This window comes from Gopherus evgoodei, chromosome 14 (assembly GCF_007399415.2).
Source record: "Gopherus evgoodei ecotype Sinaloan lineage chromosome 14, rGopEvg1_v1.p, whole genome shotgun sequence".
Taxonomy (NCBI): Eukaryota; Metazoa; Chordata; order Testudines; family Testudinidae; genus Gopherus; species Gopherus evgoodei.
The window spans coordinates 31206130-31223834 of NC_044335.1; the positions used below are offsets into that span (position 1 = coordinate 31206130).

At 53.7% G+C, this 17705-nt stretch overlaps 1 protein-coding gene across 9 annotated transcripts in view; it reads right to left on the reverse strand.

The window, feature by feature from the left end:
- CHD6 (chromodomain helicase DNA binding protein 6) overlaps positions 1–17705 on the reverse strand; it is a 209531-nt gene that overhangs the window by 45876 nt on the left and 145950 nt on the right. For all 9 annotated transcript variants that reach the window (XM_030533541.1, XM_030533538.1, XM_030533537.1 and 6 more), the window contains 6 exons: positions 8130–8332; positions 7462–7661; positions 4703–4862; positions 2946–3035; positions 1278–1381; positions 234–363 (listed from right to left, as the gene is read on the reverse strand). In XM_030533541.1, coding sequence (XP_030389401.1) covers positions 234–363; positions 1278–1381; positions 2946–3035; positions 4703–4862; positions 7462–7661; positions 8130–8332 — 887 coding nt within the window. The remainder of the gene's footprint in view (positions 1–233; positions 364–1277; positions 1382–2945; positions 3036–4702; positions 4863–7461; positions 7662–8129; positions 8333–17705) is intronic.

Sequence of the window (17705 nt, forward strand, 5' to 3'; positions counted from 1 at the left end):
ACACTTGGTACCCTGCCTGCCCTCTCCCACTATCATACACAGTCATGCCCAGCAGACACTGGCATTCCCCTGCCACCCTGCATGCACAGGCAACCTGCTGGGCTGCCAGCTTACCCTCCTCTCTGCTCTCAATCCATTTTGATGCCCACCCCCAGAGAACAGCACGACGCTGGCCCTGCTTCTTCTGCCCTGAGGAGCCAGCCAGACCCCTCCCTCCTCCTGCCCCCGCCCACCTTTCTGCAGCATCCTGTGCCCCATCGCTGACGCCCTGCTCCGCAGACAGCAGCTTCTCATCTGGCATGCCCACCTTCTCCAAGAAGCACAGTGCCGGGTCTGCTCGCATGGCGTTGTACCTCTCGTAACCTGCCAACACCAAAGCTGACATTAAACGGGATACTATCCTAGCCAAAGGCCAGGCCACCCAGGACCGGTTTTGGCTAAACTCTGGCTGTGCCAGTGGGGCCTGCCTGAGTGCACCTGTCTCCAGAATTAGGACCTTGTTGTCTGGCCCAAAGATAACCTGGCCCCTCAATAGCAAGTTTCACCCAAAGCATCCAAAGCCCGTCACATGTAGCAGCTGATTAATCCGCAGTCCTTCTGTCTGCGACACAGAGACACAGGAATCAATCTGTCCGCCCCAGAGATGTAGCCACTTCTGGGATGGAACACAGCGCCAGGGTAACAGTTTAGGACAGGCAGTACAGACTCCTGTCTCCAATGGAAATTGCAAGAGGAGTTTCAAGAGGCAGAATGTATTGAGTTGAGATAAAATTTGGCCAGGAATGTGGATGCTCCCCCCAAGTCCCTGAGTCAGGCGCTTGGTTTGATATGGCCACGCTCTGCAGCAGCCCAGCACCTGCTAGCCCCATGCTGCACCCTGTGTCAGGGCCAACACAGGTGTTGGAGTGTCTCTACTGAGTCACAAGGGGTGAGGCCCAACTTCCCGCAACTTGGGAGAGCTGATGGAGCTACAGTCCCAGGCGCTTTGGCTCAGCCCGGCCCCCAGGTAAGCTGGCCTGGAGGAGATGTGCAGGACATAAGTGCTCAGCACTGCCAGGTCATGGCAGCAAAAACATGCGGCTTCCTGGGGCTCCTCGCTGGGGCATCCAGAATGGAGTGGGGCCCCATGTGCGACATTCCACTAGCTCCGCCCTGGAGAGGGGTCTGGAACATTGGCATGGTGCTCTGAACATAGCAGCCACTCCTGGCTCCTGGCTAGGGCAGCGGGAGTACCCCAGTACACTGGGGCGGGGCTCGGCACTTGACAGGGGCAATACCGTGTTTGAAAACTCCAATAAGCAGCGATTTATCGGCCTCTGCATTCCACCAGTCCACCGGGATCTCCACGTAGTCGATGTCCGGCAGCAGCACGTCCAGCTCCCTGACAGGGACAAGCCATGAATGCACCCTGCTCTGGACTCCCCGGGAACACCTGCTTCTGTAGACTGGGCGATACTAGGGGAGCTGGGGACTGGCCTTCTGCCTTGATGGCGCTCTGATGATTGCTTCTCCAGAGACATTGGGGTCAGGTCCTGCCTTCTACAGTGTGCGAGCTCCCTGGACGCCAAGGGGACCAGCCATGGTCACAATCTGTCCTGACACTGTGCTGAGTCCTGCTGTTGGCCTCCCCTGCACACACATGTGTCACAGGACCCTCCTGTGTGACAGGGATGGTGGCCATGGCCCGATCCCCATCCATCCTACTCAGTTTAGCTGGCCCATGAACTCCCAGGGCTCATTTGAATGGTATTTGCTTTAAGGCTGGGGAAAGTTTTCACTAAAGCTACTAGCCACCAACAGAGCAAGAGCAAGACAAAGCAGCAATCTGCTGGAGTGCACCAAGCCTTCAGAGTGGCAGGCAGCATCCTCCCTGGCCTCCCTTCAATGAGCTGCTGGGACACGGACTGACTGCATTTGTGCTGCGCACAGGAGCACCTTGGGAAAGCAACAGCCTCTGCTGAGACAGGAAAGCAAAGGGTTTCAGTAAAGGATCAGGCTCAGTGAGCTCAGCAAACCTTGCTCTCCTCTACCATCCTGGGAGCTGGGCGTTTGCAGCAGGCTCCCTCTGCCACTGCTCGTTATGTGACACCAGGGCAATTACCAGGCTTTGCCCAACCCAGCATCCCTTTGGGGACTTCAGGAGCCAGAGGGTTGCAGCCATTTCAGTCCCCCATGCTCCCTGCAGAGCAGAGAGAGGGAATGCAGGTCCCAGCAGGCAATGCTCCACTCCGGTCTGAGCCACCTGGCTTGGGTGCCCAGGCTAGGTCAGGACTGACTTGGGGCTACAGCTTCATATTAGAGGTGAATTTGTTGGGCTGCACTGTATGGAATCCTGATTTCCAGCATGCTGGGGCGGGCAGGATTAGCCGCAGGCCTCTGCAGTAGATGAAGTCATTCCAGCCAATCTAGCTTCAAATTAACATGCACCTGCACATGTGTGCACATCTCTAGGGAGTGCATGAGCGTAGGGGGTCTGCGTGTGCCTTGGCATGCACATCCATGTGTACTTGTGTATGCATGTAGCCCAGTGCAGTTCTGAATGGTGTTATTTCACAGGAGCAGTGGTCCTGTCCCCTGGCCAAAGGAGCCCACTGTCCCTGCGGAGCTCCGCTGCAGAGGGAGCTCTTTAAGCTGCAGGGGCCAGCCTCTAGGGCTCAATCCTGCAGTCTCTACTCAGGCAGAGCCACCACCAACGGCAACAGGAGTTTTGCCTGAGCAAGAACTGCAGGATTTGGCTTCAGAGACTGTGAGGTGACTGACCCCTCTCACACTGGCACAGTGCTGCTGGTGACTTCAGATAGACAGCAGCTGGGCAGCTCCCCTATGCCAGCCCAGAGCAGGGAGGGGGCTCCCCATGCAGCAGGGGCGCTGCAGCCAAAGATATCCTTCGCTGTAACTCTGCAGCTGAGCATGCAAACCGATCCGGGCTGCTGGGAGCATCATACCTGGCCGGGATCCCTTCGAAGGCTTTGTCAGCCACCTCTCCCAACACTTCAGCTTTCAGATAGTAGAGCATCCGCACCCGCAGCAGCACCCTGCCAAGGGAAAGGGGCAGGTCTATACAGACAGAGCACTGGGCTGAGATCCAGCATAGCACAGCCCCTACACACAGCGACACAGCGTTTATGGGCCAGCTGGTCTGTATGGCAGCATGGGGATCGCTGCCCTGGCCTGCAGCCTGTGTGGCTATATACCAGGACAGACATGGTGGGAAGCCACTCCCCTTCTCATGACACCACCACCCAAGGCTGAGCGCAGGTGTGGCAGCAGCTTTGCCCGTCCTTAGCTGCCCCTCACACTGTGACACGGCAGGGCACCCAGTCCCTGGGGCTCAAGAGGGGAGGCCTGAAACAGCTGGAACATGGGGACTAGAGGGCAGGCCCTGTCCACATGGGAAAACGGCTCAGGCTGGCAGAGAACAGGCTCCTTAAAAGTGGGCTGTGGGCCTGATCCCCACCGCCTGGGTCTCAGAATCTCACCTCACAAACCCTGTAATCTACCAGACTTAAAACACTCATGAAGGAGCTCACCAGGAGAGGGGAGGTGCCAAGCTGGGTACCTGCCTCCCCAGCAATGGCAGCGACACACCTCACTCCTAACCCAGTGAGGGAGAAGGCTGCGCTACTTACAGTGCTCATGGCTAGGAGAGCTCTTGCTGGGAGCTGGGATGCAGTATCCTCTGAGTGGGTGAGGAAACAGCTCTGGGTTACTGATTTGTTAAAAGAATGTCTCTCAGTTCTCCCTTCAAAGAGCTGTACCTGCTGGGCCCCACTCTCCAGGACCCAAGAGCTGGCCACCACCTTACAGGGCCCCAAGAGTCGCCCCCCTCCAGGCTCTACCTCCCCAGCCCACAAGAGCTGTCCCCCGCCTGGCTCAGCCCCAACCCCTGTCCCAAGAGCCATCCCCCTCCATATTCTGCCTCTCTGGTCTCAAAAGCTGCTCTCCTCCAGGTTCCGCCCCACTGGGTCCCAAGGGCCATCCCCCTCCAGGCTCCAGCCCCAGGGTCCCAAGGGCTGTCCCCTTCCAGGCTCCACCTCTCGGGTCTCAAGAGCCACCCCCTCCAGGCTCCGCCTCCCAAGTCCCAAGAGCCATCCCCCTCCAGGCTCTGCCCCCTCCCCGGTCACAAGAGCCATCCCCCCACAGGCTCCTCACCCCCGGGTCCCAAGAGTCATCCCACTCCAGGCTCCACCTCCTCAGCCACCAAGACCCGTGGCACTCCAGGCTCCGCTCCCGGGTCCCAAGAGCTGTCCCTCTCCAGCTATCACTAATGCACAAGTCTGCAGTTTGATGCTGGTGCCACCATGGGGTGCTCAGGTATCTGACCAGCCCTGCTTCCCAAGCCCCTGACCGCGGACAGCTGTGACAATAAGGAAGTATCCTGAATGCCAGCTGAGCTGTGGGTGAGTGCACTGCACCTGCCAGCAGGGAGGTGAGAATTCCATAGGGCTGCAATTTTACAGCACTTTACAGCATGGCAAAAACTATTCAAGGTCTGACGACTCAGTGGGCACCGACCCAACATCCCCACTGGCCTCTCCATACTGACTGCCCAGGTGAGTCCTGCCCCTTCCTCTCCAGACACTGCGCTGCAGCCCAGTGGCACAATGCCAGCTGGGGGCACGTGACCTCGCTCTGGGCCCAGGGTGGGACGCACAGCATGGAGTGTGCGCTGCAGTCCCCCGGGGCAGGGGCTCACACTCACTTGTTGCAGTGCTGTTTCAAGTGCTTTTTGTAGCTGTCATCGTGCAGGACTATCTCAGGGTTGCAGCTGGCCAGCCAGTCCGCGTTCTTTATCTCAGGGAGCAGCATCTGGTTCTTCGTCTTCTTCCCCTTCCTGCCCCTGGGCACTGGAGCTGACAGCCCTGCAACAGCAAGAGGGAGCGCATTAGCGGCACTGGTGCAGGTCACGCACCACCCTGACGGGCACCTGATAAATGCGCTGGATCAGACAGGACACAGACACTGGCTGGCAGGAGCAGTGCAGCTGGAAGGACTGAAAGCCAGCCCTTGTAATGCTCTTAAACCCTCATGCCACAGCTCATGTGGGAGTGGGGGAGCCAGAGAGAAGGCAGGCATGGTCTCCAGCATACCCAGTGTGTCTGTCCAGGCACAATCCCACAGCAGAGCCAGGTGTACATGGTGTCCTAGTTAGACCAGGTCAGCCCATGCCACATCCACACCTTCCCAGCAGCCTAAATGCATGGGGAGCTCTGAGCACGGGAGGTGGCTTGGCAGGACAGGCTGCTGGACGCCGCTGCTGGCAACCCCGCCCACAGAATGGAAGCAAGCTGGCCCGGAGTCTTGGCAGCCTGAACGTTGACATTGTCAGATACAGGCCCGTGGAAAGATGTCAGGCTGTGTGCTGGGACAGGGAGCAGGTGCTCCAACACCTGCACTCTGCCTGACACAACCCATCTCCCCGCTGCACACCAGCAGGCCCAGACCAGCCACGGCTCTCCCCAATACACACTGGCCTGCACCCTCAGCAGTGCCATTGCACATCCACATCTCTCCGCACTGCTGCGCACAGCCAATGCGAGCACTTCCCTAACACACAAAGCAGACCCAGCTCAGGCTCTAAACTCAGCTCCACTGTAGTCCCACTAAAGCTACTCCAGTTTTCTCCTGATGGAGGTGAGAGCAGAACTCAGAACAGACATCAGAGCCAGACACCCCTGATGAGATGGCATCCAAGCAGATCTGTACCCAAGGCACATGCCAGTCAAAGTCCTCGCCTCTTATAGAATCATAGAATGTCAGGGTTGGAAGGGACCTCAGGAGGTCATCTAGTCCAACCCCCTGCTCAAAGCAGAGCCAGCCTTATGTCAGGCAGGTGGGGGCGGAGTCATCCTTGGAGCTTATTCCCTGGATTCGTTCCCTAGCCACGTTTCCCTGTGTTTTTATTCCAACCAGTTCTTGCGGTTTCACTTCTCGCATGACTCCCTCTAGTCCTGGACAGGCCCAACTCACACACACTTCCTCTCAGGACAAGACCAGTTCCCCTTCAGCAGCTCTCCAGACCTCTCCCTGCTGTGGCTGCCATTGCACAGAGTCGGGGCATGGGCTGGAATTCAGTCCTGTATTGCCCACCGCACACCCAGACTCGTGGAAGCAGAAGCCTCTCCAGGAGCTGACTGAGAGGTTCCGAGGTTTCCCCTTGCTAGGGATCCAGCTGGGTTACATTCAGTGCTGCAGCTGCAGTGCAGCGTTCATGACCCTCAACGGACCATGCCCCTTGCTCATTGCATTACTAAAATGTGAGCCCATAAGTGCCCCCCTATCAGTTTTACTAGTGCTCCATTCCATGCTAGTACACCGGGACACATCCAGTGACGCAGCCCTGCCGGTGTCCCAGGTGTGTGCCATGGTTCCCTTGGCCTGACCAGCAGATGCCTGATCCCCCAGCCCCGGACCATGCTACTGAGATTGCTCAAGTGCTGGACAAAATGACGATATTAACTCAGAACAGCAGGCAATGGTGCCATTCTCGCTCAGGGAGAGAAGCGATGGCCGTGAACATAATCCGACAGCACCAGGCACGGGGGGATTCCCGACTGGACCTGGGACTTCAAATCCACCACAGAGCCCGGCTGCTTTCTCCTGCATCACATGGGAGAGCCTTTCGCTTTACACTGCTAACGGCCACTTCACAAACAGCTTCTGGCAAGCCCTGTGGAGCGGAAACGGGAGCAGCTGCCTCAGCTTTCAGCATGGCTCACTCATGACAAACTACTGAAAGGCAGCACTGCGAGCCAGCCGGAAAGAGCTGCCAAACTTAAAGAACAATGTGCCATTGATCGGGGTACCCACACAGTGCCCTGCCAAGGGGTTGCACTAGCTACTTGCCAGGCGCTGGGCCTCATTTGTATTAGACCTCAGTACCCCAGCTGAGGATTCCCCCCACCCTTTGTGATGCCCTGAGGGATCTACAGACAAGCAGCGTCTCACAGGGGATGGCGACTACAGAATGGAGTGGAGTCGTCTTTAACATAGTGTGGCTGCTTGCAGAGACCACAGGTCCAAGCATGCAGCCAGCACTGGCCACACCTCCATAGTTCTGAGACTAAAGACCACTATGGGCTGCACTCTGCCGGCGACATTTGCCCCCTATCCCTGATGGACCCAAGCCTGTTCACTGGTCTAAGTAGCAATCTAGGCCTCAGGAACAGGCAGCTCAGGTTGGCCTGGTGCCCGAGCTCTCTAGCCCAATATTCCCTCTTAGCTGGGCCAGGACTGGCCATTTCCTGTATCAGAGAGCCCCTCTGCCATTGCCTGCAGGGGTCTGGATGCAAGTCAGTCCTGTGACCCCCAGGCCCCCACATAGTCATTCCTTGTTGCCCAGCTCTGGCTGTTTGCGTGGCTTCTGGGATCTGCTCTAGTTTAACTCTCTAATCCTGGGCACTGAAAGCTGGGTGTGCCGGCAGCTGGCAGCAGAGCAATAACTGGTGGGAGAGAGAGTACCTGAGTGATTTTGCAGGGCCTGGTTCTGGCCGTCCTTCGTCGGAGTGATCAGATCCCAGATAAAACTCTTAATCTTCTCATCTCCCTTGTAGTGTTTAACGCAATAGACCAGGAGGGCCCGGCAAATCATCTCCATGTCCTTCTCGTTCAGGTGCCACTTGAATCGGCCGTGGGTCAGGATATCCTTCCAGCGCCCCCAGCTGGAGGAGCAGAAACACACACCATGAACACTGCAAGTGACTGCACTTCTCTAGTGCCCTCCAGTGGGGAGCTCACAACGCTGTATGGGGCACTAATGGACAAAGCCTGGCCAGCCCCTGGGGAAGTAGGGAAACTGAGGCACAGAAAGGCAGTGGGATTCACCCAGCATCACACACTGGGTCAGTGGCAGAGGCAGGAAAAGACCTCAGTAGTCCTGACTCCCAGGCCATGCTCTAGCCACAAACCACACTTCCTCCCATAGACGTAGGGTTTGGGCACCAAGCAGGTCCCTCCGGTAGGGCACTAGCTGTGCAGCTCCCTGCCAGGCTCGTGCTCCCCCGTGCAGCAGCCTGCGACAGGCACAGACAGACAATAGCGAACATGTGACACCAAACCACCAGAGAGCCACAGCTGCACTCGGGGTCAGCCCGGCCTCACATGGCATGCACAGCCCAGATGAGACTCACCCGAATACGAGCAGGTTCTTCTCCACACGGAAGCACTCAGCCCGCAGGTAGCGCCGCGTCTTCTCATTGAGGCGCCGCGAGCGCGTGGGCCGCTCGTCGGAGTCACTGTCCAGCTCCGAGAACTCCATCAGCTCATCCTCCTCAAAGGAGTTGTAGTGCTTGGTCTGCTTGCGGACACGGGGCCTGTCGATTACTAAGCTCTCCTGCAGGGGGAGACAGTGAGAGGCTAGTGTGCCCAGAACCACCCGGCAGACCCTTCCCTCTGCACGGTGCCCCCCCCCCCCGGCCGCTAGCACAAGGTGTGGGGCTGCTTCCCTCCTCTGTGCCGTCTTCTGGCCTCAGCAACTCCTAGCACCGCCCAGCTCTCTCCAAGCCTAGCACCACATCCAGCATCTGGTACCAGACCCAGATGGCCTGTTCAACACCCAGCCACTACGGACTGCCACCCACAATTAACTGTGGGTGCAAAAAATGGAGGTTACTTACTGTAACTGGAGGCTCTTTCAGACTCCACATGTGAGTAGGCATGTACCCCATGCCCCTGAGTCTGAAAATTCTTCCAAGCAGTGTCCATTGGCCCGCACACACGTCATAGATCTCCTTGTGCTCCCAATCGAGGGTATAAGAGATAGTGCAGGCTGACGTCATTCCTCCTCTTATCGCAAATCCAACAGGATCTGAAGTAGAGGGGAGGGAGGATGGGTAGTGGAATACAGATAGGGACCACGCATCTTGAAGAACCTCCAGTTACAGTAAGTAACCTCCATTTCCTCTTAGAGTGCTGGTCCCTGTGCGTATTTTACATGTGGATGATTGGCAAGCAGTGCTCAGACTGCAAGTGGGTGCTTGGAAGCTGGTAGCAAAGATGCTTGCAGCACTGCAGATCCCACTGCTGCGTCCGCGGCATGAACTAAAACACAGTGCATTGTGAACATGTGGACAGAACTCCAGGTGACCGCTTTGCAAATGTCTTGTAGCGGGACATCATGTAGGGGTGCTGTGGAGGTGGTCTGCGCTCTCGTGGAATGACCTGTGACACCCACAGGGGAAGGGATCTTTGCTTCCCAATAGCACTCTAGGATGCATCCTGAAACCCACTTAGAAATCCTCTGGTTTGCCCACGCAATCTGCCTGAAATGGCAATAGAAAGTCTTGGTGATTTCCTAATGGTTTCGTTCTTTGCAAGTAGAACATCAGGGCATATCAGACAGAGAGGCAGTGAAGTCTCTTGTCTTCAGCAGAAGCATGAGGTTTTGGGAAAAGCACAGATAAGCGAATACTTTGGTTGATGTAGAATTCAGAAACAACCCTGGGGAGAAACTTAGGTGTAGGCGAAGGGAAACCTTTTCTTTGTGAAAAACAGTAATAAGGAGGGTCCGCAATGATGGCTCATAGCTTGCTGACCCTCCTGGCTGAAACGATAGCTACTAAAAATACCACCTTCATGGACAGGCACGTAGGTCATGGAACATGTTGCCATGGTCTCGAAGGGCGAATCAGTGAGTGTCAACAGTCACATTGTGGTGTGCTCACTGCGCGAATATCTCGCTTAGGACTGAATTGTGCATCTCCCATGCACGGTCCATCGAGAAGTGACTGTTCAGTTTGGAGCTGTGGATACCCGGAAGGTAAGTGGCCTGCATCATGATGCGATTCCAGATGCACCAGTTCCAAAGTTTGATGGCTTCCAGCTTTAACTCTGGCAGGTGACGTCCACATGCATTCCATCATCTCAATGGTCTGGATTGTTCACAAGTAAGGAGATTGATGCAGTCATTGCAGGGACAAAAATGGGAAAAGCAGTGGGAAAAGATAGTATCTGCCCTGAGTCCCTATATAATCTGAATTCACTGGCATGGAAATGGGTGATGAAGTTTTTCACCCACATTTTGGAGACCAGTGAAATTCTCTGTGTGTAGCAAGAAGCCAAAGTCATTGCACTCCTAAAGTCTGGGAAACCTGTGGATCACCCTTCTAGTTCTAGGCCAGTCTCTCTTGAGCACCACCTACAAGGTGATGGAGCGTATGATTCTGAACCAAATCAGGTCCCCAATGGACAGTAGCCTACCCAAGAAGCAAGCTGGTTTTCGACCGTATAGAAGTTGCTGTGACCAGGTCCTGGCTTTCACTACAAACATTAAGGCTGAATTCCAATGAAAAATGAAGACTGATCATGCTTTCACTGATCTGTCAGCAGCACGTGATGTAGTCTAGAAGGATGGTCTGCTACTGAAACTGGCCAAAGTGAACCCATGTGTGGATTCTCAGGCTACCGAACACCATGCTTAGTGGTCAAAGGATGTTCGTATACCTCAGAGGCAAACCAGCAAGCTGCACACTTTAAATAATGGGCTACCACAAGGCTCTGTTCTTGCTCCGACCCTCTGCAATGCACATGTGAGCGAAATACCTGAAATGATAGCACAGAATTTTGAGTATGCTGATGATATGGCACTCACAACTCAGGCTCATAGCCTTAAAGAACTTGAAGTGACCCTTACATCTGACCTTAAGATCATGGAGGAGTACTTCGAAAGGTGGCAGCTGAGACCAAATTCGGGCAAATTGGTAGTCTCTACTTTCCACCTTGACAAGAGAATAGCACAAAACACTCTGTTGAGTCTTGTGGTGAAACTGTGCATTAAGACTCAAAGCCAACAATATTTTGGCATCATTCTTGACCACACACTGACCTTGCATGACCACCTCAAGACAGCAGCCTCCAAAGCAAAGACTTGCATCAACATAATTAGAAAGTTAGCAGGAACAAGCTGGAGATCAACAGCCTCAGTGCTACAAACATCGGCCTTGGCTCTGGTGTACTCAGTTGCAGAGTATCGTACATGGATGAGGACAAAAAGCTGCCATACCCAACTTGGGGACAGGCAGCTGAATTCGACCATGTGATTCATCATGAGAACTTTAAAATCAGCACCTCTGCTGTGGCTTTCTGTATTAGCAAACACTGAATCCCCAGCTATTTGTTGAGCTATAACCAGAGCATGAGAACTTAAACACACCAGACTACACAGACCTCTCCATCTGGCAGGTTATGGATAACATACCCCACAATGCCTGAAATTGTGAAAACCACTTTGGACCACATGTGACCATCTCATGTCTCTGGATCTGGGCAGGGAATGGTGAAGTGTCGAGACCTCATCTACCATTCCAAACAAGCACCTTATTACTGGCACAACAAAATGCCCTCCCAGTTTTGACCTGCCACAGATACTTTGGACAACACTGAACTGCGTTTGAATAAACCACAGAAGATGTGGCTACTTGATGTACAAGTGGAAAATCGAAGACTCACCTTTGTGTGACTGCAGTGAGAGCATCCAAACCATCAAACACATCGTAATGCAGTGTCCCAAATCTGGATTCAAAGGTGAATTGGATGATATCCATGTCACAGAGAAGGCCTTGAAATGGCTTATAGATCTAAAACTGCATCTACAGAATATTGCTTTGCAGATGCCATACATGCAATAGAGAGACAGAGAGAGCCAGTTTCCAAGCAGAGGGGACGAGACCTGGATCTGCCCTGTTTGTATCATGGTGGTGATATTGTCTGACATCACCTGTATATGGAAGGAGCGAATTACCAGAAGGAGAGCCTTGCATGCAAGGTGGAGTACCCTCCCTTCTCCTACGTTTATACGTAGCCTGGCCTCTTGTGGGATCCAGGTTTCCTGAGCAGTGTAGTTATTCATGTGAACGCCCCACCCTAGAAGGGAGGTGTCAATCACAATGGTGGCTTTGAGGGTGGGCAGGCTGAAGGCAACACCCACCATGACCTTTTTTGGGTTCCACCACCAGGCGAGGTGGGCAATAACTCCAGCTGATGTGGTCCTTGTCTGGTGGATAGATCGAGTGGATCCAAGCTTGTAGGCATCACAAGTGAAACCGGGTGAATAGTGTCATGTAAATGTGTGTGGGCATGTGGCCTAACAGTGAAAGGGACATGTGCACTGTAGTTCTTGGTTTGCAGGTAATGCGTGAAACCAGTTTGCTCATTATGTGAAACCTGTCTGCGCAGAGAAATGCTCTCACTGAAACCAAGTCCAATGTTGCTCCTATAAAGTTTATCGTCCTTGTGGGTAACAAAACAGACCTTTTTCTATTTTTGCAAACACCTAGAGTTACCAGAAGTTTTATGAGAAACTCAGTTGCCAACCTGACCTCTGCCAGGTGATGATAATAAATTGCATGAGGAGGGGGTGGCGTTGGCCTAAAAGGCTGTCTCTAGAGTTTCCTCCTGGGGGCTGGAGTGTAAATTTCCAGGGAACACAGAGAGTCCTTTAATGAATGCAGTTAGACAAACACCTGTCAGGGATGGTCTACATAATACTCAGTCCTGCCCTAAGTGCAGGGGACTGGATTAAGTGACCTCTTGAGGTCCCTTCCAGTCCTATGATTCTATGACTCATCTGTTCTCTCACTGAAGATATTTGATTCACCAGAGGGGAAGTCCTAGGTGGCGTTTTGGACCTCCCTAGAAAACCCTTGTGATTGCAGCCAAAAATTCCTCCTGATGACTACGCCAGAAGCCAGACTTCTGGCAGCTGTATCCACTACTTCCACTATGGCCTGGAGAGCTGTTTTTGCCATTAGCTTTCCATCATTTATAAAGGACTGAAATTGGGCTCTATCCTCTGTGGGAAGCTTATCTATGAAATTCGCAAGCCTAGAATAGTTATTGAAGTCATATTTCACTAACACAGCTCGGTAGTTAGCAACACAAAATTGCAGGCCTCAGAGGAGAAGACCTTTCTTCCAAGGAGGTCCAGTCTCTTAGAGCACTTGTCTGTTGGGGTGGTCCTTTGATAGTGTACCAAGCTCCTTCTGTAGCTACTTGTACCACCAGTGAGATGGGGGCAAGGTGGGAGAACAAAAATTCAGCTTCCTTAGTGGGAATATCTCCTCTCGGCTGTCTTCACAGTAGGGACACAGGATGCTGGATTGAGCCATACACTGTGGCTGGTTCTAGGCTGGCTTCATTAACCAGGAGGGCCATCTTGCTTAATCCCTGATGTTTCAAAATATCCAGAAGTTGGTGTTGAGGGTCATGGGCTTCCTCCAGTGGAATCTGGAGGTCGCTGGCAACTCTTTGCCGTAGCTCCTGGTACTGCCCATTGTCATCCAGCAGAGACAGAGAGGAAAAAGTGACCAGTTCACCCAGGGATGATGAAGAGACACCCATCAGAACTGTCACTACCTGCAGATCTGGGTCAACTCATTCCTCCTCGTACACTGACAGATCCAGTTGACAGGCGGGAGAGAAGCAGTACAATTCTTGAGAAGGGCCCAGATGCTTAGCATATGGCTCCATGGACCCCAACAAGGCCAGAATAAGGGCATCAATCAGTTGTGGGGGATCTCAAGGAAATCGGAACCAGAGGTGCCTGGGGAGGTCATACCCTGAGGAGTAGTAAGCGTGACACTTAGACTGTCTGTCAGGGCTTGACAGTCTCCAGGGAGAAAATGGAGCAGCTACCACCTCCAACACATCCGAGTCCAAAAACTGCTCCACCGGTAGTGACTGGGCCATCGGTACTGCAGTGCTCCTGCCAGAGGGGTGGAGGTAAGATAGCTCCTGAGACACCGACATGGACTCCTCCTCTGGTGCGATATCCCTTAAGAGGGCTGGGCGGGAGAGAAGGAGAGACTTTGGAGAAGCGAGGAAAATATCCTGAAGTGTTATGTAAGTCTCTATACGCCCCAGTGTCTGAGGAGTTCCAGTGGCCAAGTCCAATGGACCCAGTGTGCACACAGCTGCAAAGCTAGGAGGTACAGATGATGGATCCGGACCAGCACATGCAGATGGAACCAGTGAATGTTAGTCCTTACACTTTGGTACTGAGGTAGCCGACAGAACTGGGGGATCTTTTTCTTCCACACTTTGACATCCAACCTGGGAGTCTTTAGCTCAGCTGGTCCTTAGGTTCTGTTTGTGTTAAGCCTCACCTGACCTGGACAAGCTCAGGGAGGGAGCACATCTCTCTCCTTATGCCCAGAAGTGCCCTCTACTCTCAAGGGAAGCCCTTGAAGAGAAGTCTTTGGGCTTAGGTACTGGAGGCTCCGCTCCTAGGCACGTGTTTGGAGGAGCACTGCTCATAAGTTGAGGCTGATGTACAGGGGGTCTCCCTGGCCTGGATCGGAGAGGGGCCTCATAGCCTTCTCCATCAGGTACTTCCTCAGGCGAAGCTCACGAGCTCCTCGGTTCCTAGGAGGGAAGGAGCAACAGATACAGCACTTTGCAGGGACATGTGCCTCACCTGGACAGTGGAGGCAGCGTTGATGTTCGTTGCTGATAGAGAAGGAGCACTGGCAAGACACGCAATTCTTGAAACGTGGGCATAGTCCCAGACCTGGGGTAGGATTCCCCAACTGGGGAAAAAACCACACTTACTATGAACTTTAACTAACTAGTATGCTAAGAAAAATAGCAATTTACAAATACCTTTATAGGTGTTATAAGAGCTAGAGGAAGAGAAGACACAGGATTCCAACTCAGGCAAGGAGGTAGTAAGAAGGAACTGGAGAGGTGTCGGCCTGTACTGTCTCTTATACCCTTAGTTGGGAGCATGAGGAGATCTATGGAGCAGGCCAATGGACACTGCTTGGAAGAATTTCTGGACACAGGTGCATGGCACGCATGCGTACCCATGTGTGGAATACACATTGGGACCAGCACTCCATGAAGAATGAGTGTGTGTATGTGTGGCAGGGGTGGGGAATGACAATCACTGGCAAAGCATAAAATAGTGCCTGAGATACCACAGACGAAAATTAGGCCCAACAGCTACAAAACTACTTACGCTTAGTAGCTGACTCATCTCTGACTCACACCCCACCACTCCCAGGCAACACAAATGGTGGTGTAAATGCTGTGCTTCAGGGTGGAATAATTTACTTGTAGAAGGAGTGAAGGGATAGGGCTGTGACAAGAGAATCAGCCGATGGAAAGGTGCACAAAGGTGTAGGATACAACAGCACAAAAGCACCCCACACCAACTAGAGTCACACTATACCCGTACTGGTCGCTGGTCCTGCTGAATCCCATCTCTCCAGTAACACAAAGTCAGAATCAGGCACACAGAGACACACACACACACACACATAGTCAAGCACACAAAAAGTCAGGCACGCAGACACATACAGTAGACACAGACACATATACACTGGCACACACACCTCTTTTCCTGTTAGAACAGTGAAATCTGAAGAGCTGCTGTGAAATGTTGCCCATGAAGCCTCCTCTTTGCTACCATCTAAGCCCATTCTCTGTTGCTGCCCTAGCTGGAATTTCAGAAGCCAGAAGATGACTGCACAGAGGTTTGCACTTGCCAAAGAAAGCTGGAAGGGAGAGGCCCAGCTGTTTGGCTGAGCATGCAGGCCCGGCAGAACATGCTCCAAGAGCAGGATCAGAGGACCAGACTCCATCAGTTCACTCTTTCTTCAAAGTAGGCAAAGTCCTAAAAGTTCTTTGTATTTAATGTTCTCTTCTAGAAACATCTTCTACCACGGACGGGGCAGGCAGGTGCCACAGGGAGCTGGGGCTGGATGGCTGGTACTGGCTAGGAGATGTTCCCAGAGGCTATGCTGTGAACATTCCTGAGGGCTCTGCTGCTGGAGAAAAGGCCGACTAGCAAGTGTCTGGAAATAGCCTGGCCTCTCAGGATACTCCAGCTGCCATATTTACCCACTATCACTGCTGGGTAAAGGGCAGTTTACAGGTGTGGACAGCATGGCAGCAGCCACAGCAGAACCACCTGCAAACATTCAGTTATCCCAGTGACCCACCCAAGCGCAGGGCAGCTGAGAGGATTCCCTGGCTGTGCATTTACTGTCTGCATTTCTCTTATCTTGGACAACAGCAACAGGCTAGTCAGTTCCACTTCCCGGTTCCCCTGCACTAGCCCAATGCTGTGATGTTGGATTGCAAACATCTCCATCCAACAGTTTTAATTCACAGCAATGCCCCTGTTGTTTTATCAATGAGGTTTCTGTTCATATTAGGTTCAATAGAGGGGGTTTTCTTTTAGCAGACAAAGCCCAATGGTTGGGTCTGACCAATGCTCTCTTGGAAACAAAGCCAGACAATACAAAGCCAGGCAGAGGGCACTAATATACACAGGCTTTACGGGGCAGCATAGGCATGATCAGAACAGCGTGACTCCTACGGCCTGGGGATTCCAACCCCCACCCCCATAGCAATATGTCATGCAGCCTGACTCCACTGCACTCCCAAGGCACTTTAATGTGAATTAAGTAACCCTCTCCTCACGGGAATTATTAGACACTTCATTCACACAAACAGACCAGAAGAGGAAGAAGCTGTGCTGCTGCTGTTGCCTTGCAAACCCCCTAGCACAACACCAGCTCACCTACAGGAGCTTCCTTTAAGCAGGAAAGTGTCCCCAAATTCTGCCCTGTCAGTGCAATAGGCTCCAAGGCATAGGCTTCTCTCACTGCACCACGCTCTGACAGCAACGGCTGCCGCCTAACCAGATCCAACTTCTGCAGGACCAAAGTGCGTGTACACATGTGCGTGTGTACACATGTGCGTGTGTACACGTGCACATATAGGGAAGGGAAGGGAAGTAATTTGGGACAAACAGATGCAAACCAAGGAATTTAAGTACAATTCTTCCATTCCCTTTTACAAAGCTGATGTATAAATCACCAGTTCCTCCCCTACGGACATGCTAGGGCAGTGGTCAGTAACCTGTACTCCTGCTCTTTTTGCAGATACAGACTAACACGGCTGCTACTCTGTAACCTGTAGATCGTCCTTGACACTTTCCCAGCCAATCACGATCTCTGGCTGCTAAAAGTCCGGTGGTGCAGCAGGGCTGCCGCTAAGGCAGGCTCCCTGCCTGCCCCGGCCCCACACCACTCCCGGAAACGGCCAGCACACCCCCACAACCCCAAGCAGAGTGCGGGGGGGGGGGGGGGGAGGGGGAAAGGGAGAGGAGTCTCCATGTGCTGCTCCTGCCTGCAAACACCATAACTGCAGATCCCATTGGCCGGGAACCGGGAACTGTGGCCAATGGGAGCTAAGGTGGGCAGTGCCTGCAGAGAGGGGCAGTGCAGGGAGCCACTTGCTCCCCCACCCCACATTGGTCCCTTCTGGGAGTGGCATGGGGCTGAGGCAGGCGGGGAGCCTGAATCAGCCCTGCTGCATCAAGGACTGGGAGCTGCCTGAGGTAAGTGCTGCCCGGCGGGAGCCCGTACCCCAACCCCCAGCCCTAAGCCCCCTCCCAGAGCCAGCAACCCATACCCCTTCCTTCACCCTGAACCACCTCCTGCACCCCAAGCCCCCGCTCCAGACCCGACCCTGCTCCCAGAGCCAGCACCCCACACTCCCCTCCTGCACCCCAACCCTCTGCCCCAGACTCAGCCCGGAGCTCCCTTCCACACTCTGAACCCCTCAGCCCCAGCCCAGAGCCTGCACACCCTCTTAAACCTCAACCCCTGCCCCAACCCAGTGAAAGTGTGCGTGGGGGGCGGGAAGAGCGAGCAAAAGAGGGTTGTGGGGGGGTGGGATGACTGGGATGGGGCTTTGGG